This window comes from Vitis vinifera, chromosome 2 (genome assembly GCF_030704535.1).
Source record: "Vitis vinifera cultivar Pinot Noir 40024 chromosome 2, ASM3070453v1".
NCBI classification, from domain to species: Eukaryota; Viridiplantae; Streptophyta; class Magnoliopsida; order Vitales; family Vitaceae; genus Vitis; species Vitis vinifera.
The window spans coordinates 7,343,308-7,358,620 of NC_081806.1; the positions used below are offsets into that span (position 1 = coordinate 7,343,308).

General features: G+C 36.3%; 1 protein-coding gene across 1 annotated transcript in view; it reads right to left on the reverse strand.

The window, feature by feature from the left end:
- The window catches only part of LOC100260794 (uncharacterized), a 170,216-nt gene that overhangs the window by 57,119 nt on the left and 97,784 nt on the right, over positions 1-15,313 (reverse strand). Inside the window, exons 33-39 of the mRNA XM_059734098.1 lie at positions 15,055-15,246; positions 5,523-5,626; positions 5,044-5,337; positions 4,873-4,947; positions 4,449-4,784; positions 3,652-4,011; positions 3,077-3,566 (exon numbers count right to left, since the gene is read on the reverse strand). Coding sequence (XP_059590081.1) covers positions 3,077-3,566; positions 3,652-4,011; positions 4,449-4,784; positions 4,873-4,947; positions 5,044-5,337; positions 5,523-5,626; positions 15,055-15,246 — 1,851 coding nt within the window. The remainder of the gene's footprint in view (positions 1-3,076; positions 3,567-3,651; positions 4,012-4,448; positions 4,785-4,872; positions 4,948-5,043; positions 5,338-5,522; positions 5,627-15,054; positions 15,247-15,313) is intronic.

Sequence of the window (15,313 nt, forward strand, 5' to 3'; positions counted from 1 at the left end):
CCTTGAGCAATGGCCCTAAACTCTGATTCTGCAGACGACCTTGCTACCACATTTTTCTTTTTACTTCTCCATGTTACCAGATTACCTCCAAGAAAACTACAATATCCTGTAGTTGATCTTCGATCCACTAGGGAACCTGCACAGTCAGTGTCAGTGTATGCTTCTAGAGCAAGAGTATTGTTCTTCTTGAACATAGGACATACACACTACTCCTTCCTCCAATTTTTCTTTGATGAAATGTCTATCAATCTCAATATGTTTTGTCCTATCGTGTTGTATAGGGTTATGAGCAATATTGATAGCTAACTTGTTGTCACAATAGAGCTTCATAGGACCATCCCACTTGATTCTCAAATCATTTAAAATAATCTTCATCTAAAGTAGTTCACACAACCCTTGAGCAATGGCCCTAAACTCTGATTCTGCAGACGACCTTGCTACCACATTTTGCTTTTTACTTCTCCATGTTACCAGATTACTTCCAAGAAAAGTACAATACCCTGTAGTTGATCTTCAATCAACTAGGGAACCTTCATAGTCAGTGTCGGTGTATGCTTCTAGAGCAAGAGTATTGTTCTTCTTGAACAAAATTCCTTTCCCGGGGTTGGCTTTCAAGTAATGCAGCACCCTGTAAGCAACTTGAAGATGAAGTTCTCTTAGATCATGCATGAATTGACTGATCACGCTCATTGAGTAGGCGATGTCTAGCCGAGTGTGAGCAAGGTATATGAGCCTACCAACTAGCCTCTAGTACATTCTCTTATCCACCATTGGTTCTTCTTTAGCTTCTCCCAACTTGTGGTTTGGATCCATTGAGGTAGAGACTGGTTTACACCCAATCTTCCATGTTTCTGCCAATAAATCAGTCACATACTTTTGTTGAGAGATGAAGATCCCTTGTGTGGAATATGCCACCTCAATACCGAGGAAATACTTTAGTTTCCCTAGTTCTTTTATCTCAAAGTCTGTTACTAAACTTTGTTTCACTTCATGCTTCTCTCTCTCATCATTTCCAGTCACTATGATGTCATCGACATGGATTAGAAGAGCAGTTACTCCCCCTGCAACCGAGTGCTTAATGAAGAGAGTGTGGTCACCTTGGCTTTGTTTGTACCTAGGCTCTTTCATGACTTTTTCTAATCTCCCAAACCAAGCCCTAGGAGATTGTTTTAGCCCATAAATGGCCTTTTTCAATTTGCACACCTTGTTACCTATGTTTCCCTCAAATCCTGGTGGGATGTTCATGTAAATCTCTTCATCTAAATCACCATGAAGAAATGCATTCTTAACATCATACTGTAGGAGTTTCCAATTGTAGTGGGCAGCCAGTGACAACATGATTCTTACAGTATTCATTTTTGCAACTGGAGCAAAAGTCTTCTGATAATCAACTCCATAAGCTTGAGTGTACCCTTTGGCTATCAATCTTGCTTTATGCCTCTCAAGAGATCCATCAGCCTTATATTTCAGTGTGAAAATCCACTTGCAATCAACAATGTTTGTTATTTTCGGTCTTTCAACAATCTCCCATGTTTTATTATTTTCTAATTCACTCATCTCCTCTCTCATAGCATCCTTCCATTCTCTTTTTGTCAATGCCTCAGAAACAGTGTTAGGAATGATAGTGGTGTTTAGACTCACAATAAAATTCTTGTGGGCTGGTGATAGGTGCTTAAGAGATACATAGTGTGATAGTGGATAGAGTGGTCGGTTAGAGCATTCTTTGGTGCCTTTTTTGACAGCAATGGGAAGGTCTAGGTCTAAGTTGTCTATTGAGTCAGTGGAAGTTTCACCAGGTTGTGTATGTGGGTCTGATCTTTCCGTGATTTCATTCCTAGGGTTTGAGTTGGATTATTGGACCTACTTTTGTTCTGCAATGGCCTTTTCCCTTGAATACACCTTAGGAAATTGTGGAAAATTGCGAGTGACACTAGCTGGAACAGGGGATGACACGAGTTCAGTGGTAAAATTGGGTGACTCAGGTGTGATTGACTCGGATGACTCAGGTTCTTCATCACCATGGGTTGAGACATGAGGAAGATCAAGAGGTTCAAAGGACTCACAAGGACTATTTTCCATCATTGAAATCCCCCCCTGAAGAGAGGACTTGGGGAAAAAAAGTTTATTTTCTATGAAGGTGACATCTGCAAACATGTAAAATTTTCTGGTTGAGGGATTGTAACACTTGTATCCTTTTTTAGTGGATGAGTAACCAAGGAAGACACATTTTATGGCTCGGGGGTCTAGCTTGTCTCTATGTTGGTTGTGGACATGAACAAATGCAGTGCACCCAAATACCCTAGGAGTGAGCCCATGAGTTTATGATCTTTGATGCACCTATGAGACAAGATTTGTTCAATCAATTTTCCTAAAAACTTAGGATGTTAAAATTTGGGCCTATAATGTACATCATGCTTCCTAACACCAACCCTTCCTTATGTGCAACCCTATATATTAGCACATAGAGAGACAAACAGACTAGGAGAATAACACAAATAGCCTCCTTTCAGTTTGCATGTGGACTCAATAAATTGAAGAAATAAACATGTGGTGAGGTTCAAACTCATGATCTCCCGCTAAGCGAGGCTCCGTTGATCAGTTTTTCTAAAGGCTTAAGTTGTTAGGATTTGGGCCCACAACATATATTACTCTCTAATAAGACTTGGACTAGGGCAAGTCCCACTACAGACCATAACCTCAACAAGTCAAATATTAGACAACTAACAGAAGTTAAATAAAAACATATAAAGTAATAACTAGATAAAACTACAGTAAGTTGTGGAAGTGAAATATAATAAAGGGATTAGCCTTGTACACTATTAAAGCTACTCACAACACTAATACACCCTCTTGTGCAATACTAAATTCCAGATAAGTGCATTAATAGATTATGGTAACATTTTATTGTTCTTTTACGAGCTTTATGTATTTATGTTCACAATCCACTCACCGGTTGCAAAAGCAACTACATGGTCATTGTGCAATATAATCCTACCTAAATTTCCCTACAAGTAACTGGTTTAAGTTTTTGCCAACAACTGGATAAAATTAAAATATTAGGAGCAAGTGTTCTTACCAGGCCACCATAATCATCAAAAAGTACCGCTGAGAAGGTACTAATTTCTGCATCAATGACAGTATCATCTGAACCACTTGGTATGTTTGGATCTGCAAGTTTCAGAGCAAACCTTTTGGGAGGTTTTTTGAAACCACTGCGAACAACAAAGGTCCCTAAGTCATTACCAACTGCCCAAATGCTAAATGGTTCTTTTGTATGCTTGGCATCAGATGTATCCCATACACTTTCTTCCAAAAATTGATCTCCTGTAACCATATCACTTCTTATGCACCTTAATGAGCTGAAATCATTTGGCTTGGGTGTGCCCTTGCATGCAATACAACCCAGGGAAACAAAGCCAGGTGGAGCTTGAGGCAGCCAAAAAGAAATACTCTCCATCCCCCTTTGTTTCTTGATCTGACCAACAAGTTGAAAATCAAGAGGGGCTTTGAAAAGTTCGTCATCTCCAGTATCATGGACAACAATGCAGGTATTCGGAGGCTCATACCTATATTCAAAATATCAATCACAAACAATAATACTTTTGAAGTACGAACACATGTTATAACAACTTACACTTAAAAATTGCATACCCTTGAACAGCGATATCTCCAAAATATACCATCCCTCGAGGGACCACTGGACGCCATATCGATAGTTTCTTTCTTGAGCTTGAGTTTTGATTCCACCATATCAAATGAAAACTAGCAATAGCCTCTAAATGGCAACCAGAGCTTGCCGCTGCTGGCCTTTCTGATTGTAGAGCATGAACTTCACCAGAAGGAGAGGCTTGGTCTGAACTTTTAGATGCTTTTGGAGAGACTTCTGGAAGCCTAAAGAAAAAATGGCGAAGTTCATATGCTCTAACTGTTAAATGCAAATGAGAGGCATCCATTGGTATGAAAGTACGAACAGAGTTATCCACACGCCAGAATGCCAATCTTGAATGGGACCTGCAATGTAAAGGAAGTAAAAGTCAAAGAAAACCTGTCATCAAAACAGAAAACTGTTCAAATGTAATGATCTGCCTATGAACTAGAGATGCAAATGGCATGGGCAGGAGGGTGCTCAATCCCGCATTTTCTGTGTGCCACAAAATTTTGACACTGATTATCTTCATATCCAACAAACATGACTCTCATATTAACCAAAATCTTCCAAGACTACTCACTAGAGCAACAGAAATATCATTAAAGTAATCTCATTAGGATTAGTATTAATCTTAAATTCTCCAGCGTGAAATATTTTTTAGTTTTGCTTCCTAAGCACCCTTAATGAAGTAACATGAGCAGTAATTCCTTGATTAGGTGGATTCCAGATGGAAGTCAAACAAACTACTATGCAGCCAATACTGAATTTAAAACAGGGAAGGAACAAGAATCTCACATACATATTGCCTGAGCCAATAGTGATACAATCTCTCAACGCACAGGGAGAAACTAAAGAAGCCAGGATGCAGAAAGCAGAAGATAGCGGGGGCCGTGTCCTTCCAGGGGAAACCACACACCCCAATGCAACATAACCATCAGGTGCTTCAGGGAACCAAATGGAGCAGTTACTCTCTCCTTCTCCAAGCACAGGATTTGGCATTACATTGTCAATGCCAAGGGAACCAGAAATTTCTTCAGAAGCTGAAGGTGGCCATATTAGCTTGAAAGATACAGGTCTTTTCACTTTTGCAAAGCTGGTATTTACAGCTACAACTCCTTTTGTAGGTGGCTTGTCCCTGTCATGTGAAGATATTGATGCCATCAGTATTGCAGGTATTTAAGGGCATGAACTGCAGAAGATCTTAAGAGAGAGGTTTTACTGACAATGGTGTGAGGTAGTCACCAAAAACAGCAAAACCAGGTGGTGCACGAGGTCTCCAAAGGGCATAAGTTTGATCCCTACCTGCAAGGTGCAATAGTAGGAAAGAAGTGAACAGGACAAGACTTTAGAACACATTTCCAGCATTGGCACAGGAAGGAAAATTGTAGCTTCACCTACTTTCAATTGTTCCAACTTTGTCGAACTGTAAGCAGACCTCTGTCATCTTCTTTGATGTCATTCTTAGAAACGCTAAAATATCCTCCTCAACCGCTAAGAACAGTCTCAAGGTACTGAATGAAAAATTCATGAATATGTCTGAAACAGCTAAATGCATGTTGGTCTTTCCAGAAACATTTGAAAACTTTATGGAGGTGTCGAAAGGCTCTAAAATTCTGATTCCATTGCTCTCCATTGTTAATCCAAGTGCATTTGCACTCATTTCGACAGTATTGCCCTTCAAAACAAGCCTGGCAGCAGCATAAGTGCATTTAATTTCTTATTTACATTTTGTCCTTGTTATGCTTTTGAACATGGAATCTCAAAGCAATCATGACATAAAGATCAACCAAAAACAGAAAAAGTTTCAGCTTCATTATTTACTTTTTCAATTTTGAATATCATAAAAAACAATGTTCAAAAAAAGTTTGACTACCTGCAGAATGCATCCAATTGAGCATGCAAAAGTTTGTTTGACAGGAAAGGTGATACCCCCACATCTTTTGATGCATTGTAAAATGTAAGCTCTGGTCCAATAGCCTGTAAAAGAAATTCAGTTATATCAGCCACTGTCCAAAAAGCATCACATTCACCTGTGAATATGCTATTAGGATCTCTTCTCTAATTTAAAAAGATTAAACATCACATTCTTTAAGCTAATGGTTCTTCTAGGTGTGCTCTAGGGAAAGGTATTCTACACCCCACTTAGTCATTATCATTAGTTTCTAGTCTCTATGTTCCTAATTTTCTATTTAATTTGCTTCGTGTAAATTGTTACACAACCAATTTTCCTAAAAACTAAGTTTGTAGGATTTGGGCCCACAATGTATATCATGCTCTTTAACACCCTCCCTCATATGTAATCCCATACCCACATATGGGGATACACATCCTCATAGGCAAATATCATGCTCTTTAACGCCCTCCCTCATGTGCAATCCCATACCTGCACACTGAGATACACAACCCATACGTAAACAATCACAATCGGCATCTTTTCCAAGAAAGAGAATCATCATCATCATCATTAAAAAAGAAAAAAAGACAAGGGTTCCTTCTGTTGTCTTTCATCAGTTACAATATCACCTTTTTAACAGTATTTTCTTCTAGGTCATCCATTTTTACATAGCTGTGTTTTAGTTATATTCATAGACAAAAATGTGATCAAATATCGGCAATATTTCCATGATATTTTGTGTATTGAGCTCCACTGACATGACACATGGGTAGGATATATCTGATGACTGATTTTTCAGAATTATTGACAATTTTTTGGATATTTTTGGTTTTTATCCCAATTTCATTGGGATTTTTGGTTATTTAATTGCTCTGTTTGACCAGTCAATGCCAGTCAACACTCCAAATTCTGGTCAACACGGGAACAAGATTAGGAATTGAACCTAGGGCTTCTAGGTATTCCAAGACTTGCTAACCAGCAAGGCATCTTAACCCTATGAGACATACATGAACATAATTATATATATTTTATACCTAGGCTTTAGCTTTAATTAAATTAATTTGAATAAATATGCATATATAAATATCCATGAGAAAAAACAAGATATTAAATTACAATTTTAATAAATCAATTAATTTTAATTATTTTATTTTTAAATCTCATTCAATTGATTGTTAAGAATATGAAAACTACAAACCAAGATAATTCCGTAACATGTTTTTCTTTACATCGTTTGTATATTAGTTAAATATTAAAAAATATATATAAATATATTTAAAAATCATACATATATCAACATTTTTTATATCACTAACTACAATTAAATTAAATAACCATTATTTTAATATAAAGTGTGTTTTCAAGTTGACATATTATTGTCAACCATTACAAATTTTATCATTCATATAACATTTTCTTCAATAAAACAACTTTAATATGTATATTATTGCTTCCTTTATCATTTTTTTAGTGTTTTCCCTAGCATTTTTATAAGTTTTGATTAATTTTCATCACATTGATATTTTTTTATCAAAATTTCTATAGATATGTGTGGAAATTCGGAAAGTACAGCTGTGCATAAAGCTGTACCGCCTAGTTGTACCACATATACTTGTTTTCTATTCTAATTTTATTTTGAGATACTTTCTCCTAAAACCAAGGATTAGATTTCCCCTTTTTTTTTAAGGCAGATGACCTCAGTCATTCAAGTATAAATATTGATGCAATAATTAGTTTGGATAAGGGGTTGTTTGTCTTCATCAAGTTTTGCAATCCTAGTTAATGGGAATGCAAAGGGTTGGGTTAAGGCCTCTAGAGGTTTAAGACAAGGAGACTCCTTTTCTCCTTTCCTTTTTACTTTAGTAGCAGATGTTCTAAATAGGTTATTGTTCAGAGCAAAGGAAACTGTGCTAACTAAGGGATTCTTTGTGGGGAGGGATAGGACTAGAGTGTCTTTGCTACAGTTTGCAGATGACACCATCTTTTTCTCTAAAGCCTCTCTGGAACATCTTCAAAATCTCAAGATTATCCTTTTGGTTTTTGGGCAAGTATCAGGATTAAAAATCAACTTAGAAAAAAAGCACCATTTCAGGTATTAATACAAGGCAGGAGTTGTTGTCTAGTTTGACCTCGATTTTTTATTGCAGAGTGTCAGGGTGGCCTTTGTCTTTTTTAGGTCTTCCATTGGGAGGGAACCCAAAGACAATAGGCTTTTGGGATCTGATGGTTGAGAATTTCAAGGAGGGTGGATGGTTGGAAAAAGGTCTTTTTGTCTTCTAGAGGGAGAATTACTTTAATTCAGTCAAGTCTGTCTCACATCCCTAGCTATTTCCTCTACCTCTTCAAAATCCCAGTATCAATAGCCTCAAAGATTGAGAAGCTGCAAAGGGATTTTCTTTGGTCTGGGGCGGGGGAAGGGAAGAAAGATCATCTTAGTAGATGGGATGTTGTTAGCAGACCAAAGGAGTTGGGAGGTTTGGGTTTTAGGAAGACTTCTTTGAGAAATATTGCTCTCTTAGGGAAATGGCTCTGGAGGTTCCCTAGAGAAAGGAATGGTCTTTGGCATAAGGTTATTGCGAGTATTTATGCAACACATCCTAATGAATGGGACGCTAACATGGTGGTTAGATGGTCACACAGATGTCCTTGGAAGGCTATTGTACAAGTTTTCTAGGATTTTTCCCCTTTTGTCCGCCTAGTGGTGGGGAATGGGGAGAGAATTCGTTTCAGGGAAGATCTTTGGTGGGGTAACCAAACTTTGTGCTCTTAATTTGCTGGTTTTTATAGAGTTATTTCTGTGAAAAACCTCACTGTCTCAAATGTCCTTGGCAATTCCTTTCTATTGTTTTGGAATTTTAATTTTCGTCACAATCTTACTGATTCAGAAATTGATCTCCTTCAGAGATTAATGTCCTCCCTGAGTTCATTGTTTTTCTCTCTTTTTTTGGCAAATTCAAGAGCGTGGTCTTTGTCATCATCAAGCTTGTTTTCAGTAAAATCTTTTTTCTTAGCCTTGTCAAAAGTCTCAAATCCTATCTTGTTCCTTCCGACCAAGTTTTTGTGGAGTTCAAAAGCCCCCTCAAAGGTTAAGGCCCTCGCTTGGTTAGTAGTACATGGGAAGGTAAACACCAATGACAAGTTGCAATTGAGAAGATCCTACAAATCCCTCTATCCTCAATGGTGTATTCTTTGCAAAGGAAATGGAGAATCGATCGACCACCTTTTTCTTCATTGTCTTGTTCCCATTGGACTCTAGCACAAGTTGTTCAATTTAGCAGGGTTGGCTTGGGTCCCTTGAAGGAGTATTGAGGACATGATGGTTATTGCTTTTAAAGGTTTGGGGAATTCATTAAGAGGCAAGACACTTTGGCAAATCGCTTGCCTTACTCAAATTATGGATAGTGTGGCAAGAGAGGAAAAATAGGATTTTTTAGGATAGGGGGAGAACGGAAGAGATGTTATGGGACTTGCTTTTTTTCTATTCCTCTCTTTGGGCCTCTTGTAATGCAGCTTTTAGAGGAGTTCCTCTTAAGTGTTTTACAACTCAACTGGACTGGGTTTTGCGCTTCAATAGTTTGAGAGTGTTGGGGTTTTTCTTTGTTTTTTAGTTTTCTAAAGTTGGGTGTTTTCTCTTTTGTTAAGTTTTTTTGTGGTAAGCACCTCTCATCCTTCTCTTGTTTTCTTCTCTTTTTGTTGTATCTCTTCTTTCTCTTGTATCTTTTCTTTTATTAATATATTTTTCTTCGTTTCTGATAAATAAAAAAAAATCAGTTTGAATACCGTGAGAGAAATAAAATAAGTTTTTTTTTTCTTCCTCCTCAAATTTCTTCAATCTGAAAAATTCAATTATCGATATGTCTATGAAAACTAAAATTTTCATCCTTGGCTATATCTATATAGAGTTTTGTGCCTTGTCTCAAATGTGAAGCTTGTCAATTGGGCAAACATCAGTATAATTACTCTCCAAGTAATAATCATATTTGTCAATTTGTCTTTGATGTAGTCCACTAGGATATTTGGGGTTATTCTCGAACCATTAGGTAGAATAGATTTCTTAACTTTATGATATCTGATGATGATTACTCTTGAATGACATGATTATTTTTTATTTAAAAAAAATGATTTGAAATTGACAATTTGAATAACCCCATAAATTAAGTGGTCATATCTCAAGGAAAGCTCTGAAGCTATTTACTTAAGTCCCTTGGGCCCTAAAACCTTCCATTTTTTTTTTCCACAATAACTTGAAAACAAATTTGAAGCTTTATCTCTTTTCCATCTCTAACATTCAATCAAAGAAATTCTTTTGAATCCTCTCTACCTCAAACACACAATACCAAAAGGGTTCTTGAATACAAAAAGGTAACATGCAAAAATGTAGACTAAGCAGTAGTGAGCTAGGAAATAGGAAATTATATCCTTTTAGTAACCAACACACTCCCCACATAACCCAAGGTAAAATGGTTGTCATCTACCTATCCCTAGAATTCATTTCCTAGGGAGGATTGAACAAGATAGTGGCCGACTAATGGCATTATTAATAGAGAATTGATAGCAAGTTGGACCAGTCAAAGGTGCATGGGAGAAGTTTATAATTAAATTAGAAGTCAAAAGGTATGTCTTGCTTTACAAGAATTATAGTAGATTGTAGAAGAAAAGGATGGGAAGAAATAAAAGGTATAAAATTCTTCCTTGATATTTACTTTGTATAGAGACCCATATATATGTACAAAAATTCCTAGCACCAAAAACATAAACTTTCCTAACCTAATTACATCAGATCCCTTTGATTAAAGGATTGCCTAATTCTCTCAACAATTACAAAATTATACAAGTATGCTTTCCTAATGTCATTCTTCCACATTCCCCCTCAAGTTGGTGAATAGATGTTTGTCATTCATAGCTTGCATACGCTTGCTTGAAACGTTGTACTACTTAAACTTTTTGTAAATATAATTGCAAGTTAATGGCCAGTAGATATCTAAGGAGTACATATCAATCAACTATCTAGTTTCTCTTTAATAAAATGTTTGTCTATCTTCATGTGAGTCGTTCAATCGTGTTGCACTAGATTATGTGTAATATTGATTGCAAATTTGTTATCATAGTAACGTCTCATTGGGTCATCCTATTTAATCTTTAAAGCTTCTAAAATGATCGTCAACCATAGTAGTTCACAAACTCTCTAGGCCATTACACGAAATTTTGTTTCTGCACTGGACGTCGCCACCAAACTTTGTTTTTTACTTTTTCATGTCACTAGATTGCCACCAAGAAATGTGTAATACCCAGTGGTTGATTTTCTGTCAACCACAAATTATGTTTGTATATGCTTCTAGTACTAGTCCCAAATTTCGTTTAAATAGGATGTTTGTTCCTTCAGACCCTTTCAGATACTATAACACTCTCGCAGCTTGCAGATGAACCTCCTTTGGATTGTGCATGAACTAGTTAATCACACTCACAACATATGTTGTATTCGGTCTTATGTGAGACAAATGAGTCTCCCCACTAGATGTTAATACATCTCTCTATTACAACAACATCTTCCTCAACCTCTCTAAGCTTATGATTAGGATCTATTGGTGTACTTGTTGGTCTACTTCCAACTCCCTTGTTTCTTTGAGAAGATTCATCACATATTTCTGCTGAGAAATATAAATTCGCTTCTTAGAATGTGCAACCTCGATTCATAGGAAATATTTCAACTTTCCTAACTCTTAAAATCTCAAATTCCTTGGTCAAGCAATGCCTTAAAGTTTATTTCTCCTTTTCATCATACACCAAAAGAGTTATAACTCCCCCTCAATCTGAATGTTTGATGAACAACATATGATTTCCTTGACTTTGTTTGTATCCCATGTTTTTCATCACTTTGAAAAACCTTTCAACCCACGCCCTTGGAAACTGTTTTAGTTTGTATAGAGTTTTCTTTAATTTACATACCTTTTTAATGGCTAGGTCACTTTCAAATCTGGAAGGGACTTCCATATAAATCTCTTTTTCCAAGTCTCCATTCAAAAATACATTTTTTTACATCAAAGTATTGTAAATCCTAGTTATAATTCGCTATCAATGATAAGAAAACTCTTATGGTGTTCATCTTGACAACTAAGGCAAATGTCTCTAAATAATCCACGACATATGTCTGAGTGTATCCCTTAGCCACCAATCTTACCTTGTACCTCTCTAATGACTCATTTGCTCTATACTTAACAGTATAAACCCACTTACATTCCATTGACTTTTTTCCTGCAGACACATCTACAAAGTCCCAAGTTTTATTCTTCTCCAAGACCTTCATTTCTTCATTCATGGCTTGTTTCCAATTTTCATTAGATAAAGTCTCGGATGGAGCGGTAAGAATATGAATATTGTTCAAACTTATAAGAAAACTCTTATGGGACGGAGACAACTTTTCAAATGACACGGCATGGGAAACTGGATACAAAGGACGTTTAGTGCATTCCCTTGTTCCTTTCCTAGTGGCAATAGGGAGGTTCTAATCTATAAGTTTTTCAAATTGAAGTTCTGATTCAGTTTGTAAGGGAGGATGAGAGATTGTTACCTCATTTTCAAAAGCCAGTTTAGATTCTTGAACTTGTGTAAGTCTAGGGACTACAACTTTCTTCCTTGAGTACACTTTGTAAGTCATTCGATCCTCAGCTCAATGGATGACTTGGGTTCCGAGAAAGAGGATATAGATACTAGATGACACTGTAGAAGGGTCAATTAGAAAGGAATCAATGAAACATGAATCCAAATCCTTATCTTCCTTGATAGAATTCTCCCTCTGAAGAGAAGGAGTAGGAAAATAAGACACACTTTCATTGAAAGTAATATCAACTGAGACAAAAAAAAAAATAGATGGTGGATGGTAACACTTATAACCCTTTTAAGCTGAAGAATATCCCACAAAAAAACATTTGACTGCTTTTGAATCCAATTTTCCCTTGTTTTGACTGTAAACGTGCACAAAAGACGTACCCAAATATTTTAGGAATGAGATGATTTATGGTTCTCATATTAGAATATAATGATGGGAGTACTTCCATGGGACTTTTGAAACCTAAGATTCTAAGAGGTAATCATATGAGATGTGTGAAGGTTGTCATCAAGCCAAGGTGATCACTCACTATTTATCAAACACTCGTATATAAGGAAAATTACAACCTTCATTGTGTATGTTGATGATATTGTTGTCATTGAAGATGACCAAGAAGAGATCATGGGGCTGAAACCATACTTAGCTAAAGAATTTGAAATGAAGGACTTGGGCAAGCTTTAATATTTCCTTGGAATTCAAGTGGCTAGATCAATCCAAGGATTATTGATTTCTCAATGAAAGTATATACAAGTTTACTTAAGGGATGGGTATGCTTGGGTATAAACCAACCGAGACACCAATTGAATAGAATCATAGACTAGCAGAAAAATATAAAACCCAACTGATTGATCGAGGCAACCACCAGTGGATGGTGGGAAAGTTGATTTAGTTGTTACACACAAGACCAAACATTGCATATGTTGTGAAGAGTGGTAAGTCAATTTATGCATGCTCTACTTAAACCCCACTTAGGAGTTGCATACCAGATTTTGAGATATCTAAAGGCAACTCTTGGCAAGGGTGTCTTGTCTAAGAAGGGTAAAGAATTGAAGTTGGAAGCCTACATAGATGTAGACTAACCAGATCTATTATGGATAGACGATTAACTACTAGATATTGTACTTTCTTAGGAGGTAATCTTGTTACTTAGAGAAGTAAGAAACAATCGATAATAGCCCGTTCAAGTGTAGAAGCAGAATTTAGAGATGTAGCATAGGGTATTTGTGAACTTCTTTGGATTAAGACCATATTTAGGGATCTCAAGATCAAATTTCAACCTATAATATTGTATTGTGACAATAAAGTTGCCATCAACATAGCTCACAACCCAGTCCATCACAACCAAACCAAGCCTGTAGAGGTTGACAGACACTTTATAAAGGAAAAGCTGAATAGTGGTCAAGTGTGCAAACCATATATATGTACTACTAATTAGCTAATCGATGTTCTCACTAAAGGACTCCCAGCATTAGCAATTCAACAAATGATTGACAAACTGGGAGTGCAAAACATCTTTGCACCAACTTAAGAGGAGTGTTGGAAGAATTGGGACTAGGTTGTTGACCATGTAATATAATTTCTATAGTCAAAATTATGTAATACAACTTAAGTATTGTATATTTGTACAATATTATGTAGATTCTAAAATTTTGCCAGGATTAATTTGTTTTCTTATTAGATTCATTGTTCCCTTGTTTAGATTCTAAATTCAAAAGCTTTGTTCAATATATAGCCTTATATAAAGACCTAGAGGAAATAAGAAAAGATTATTCTCTCCTGCTTCTCTCTAACTTCAACATATTTAAAGGCTACTAATTATATCCTAGAAACCATAAGAAAAGTGGTTTGAGGGTCGGCATTCTAGAATGTAAGAATTTTTTTTCTTGAAAAAAATATACTACGTAATTATCCAAAATATTCTAGTTTTAGTTATGCAAAGGTATTTTCTCATATTTCTCCTCCATGAAATATTGGCTCTGATAATGATTGGAATACCTTGGTTCTAGTCGACGTGGATAGCTTAGTTTTTTAGTTTTCTTCATTAACCACCAGCCTACAACCTATAAACAAGGTAATGTTGGAAAGATGCATATGAGAATTATTAGCACCACAAAGGTTGCTTTGGTTTGAATTAGTTTAGAGGCCTAAAAATAAACTATGAGTAAAGAATGAGATTGTTAGACATTCGATTTTCCTAAAAGCTTAAGATTGTAAGATTTGGATCCACAATGTATATCATGCACTCTACCACCCTCCCTCACATGTAGCCTCCTTTGGGCATACATGTGGGATTAATAAATTGGGGAAATAAAGTAGCCACTTTTGCGCTTAATAAATTGAGGAAATAAACATGCGATGAGATTCAAACACATGACATCCCGTCAAACGAAACTCTGATACCATATTAGACACCTATTTTTCCTAGAAGCTTAAGCTTGTAAGATTTGGGTCCATAATGTACATCATACACCCTAACAGAGTTTAATATTACAAATCCCATTGACCCATCCTTATAAAAGAAAGTTGGATTCTCAAAAAGACCTAAGACATGCTTATCCCTTGTCAAATCATCCTACAGAAATACATCTGTAACATGCACAATAAAATAAAAAGGAACATGACATTCAAAAACTCGCTAATCTCAAACTGACTTAAGGTTCCCAAGAGAACAGCCATCACATTAGAACTTCATACCATCCAGATGAGGTCCGCCAGACGATATTTTGCCCTTTATTTCTCATGAAATTAATTGGAAATCCATCTCTAACTACTTAGTAGCAATCAGAAAACACACCTATAGGGATTCTCAGGTGCGAATAAAGTGAAAGAACAAATTAAGAAACAAATTATGACATTCCTATAATGAGCCAGATGATTAAAAAAATACTGGGATTAGAATCTTACCTGTAACTCAATGATAAACTCAGTGGACCTATCAACACCAACACCTTGATTTGGTCTTCTGTTAATACTTTCCCCATTTGAGTTCAATTGAGAACCTTCATCCCCTCCCTCCAAATAGACCTGATCATCCTCTGAAGCTGAGTAGCTACTATTGGCTCCCAGTAAAATACAAGAATCCAGATACAGTCCATTCTGCACCAAAAACAATTGTAAAGAAAGTTAAAGTTCTTAGATACTGGATGATTTCTCTCTTTCTAGG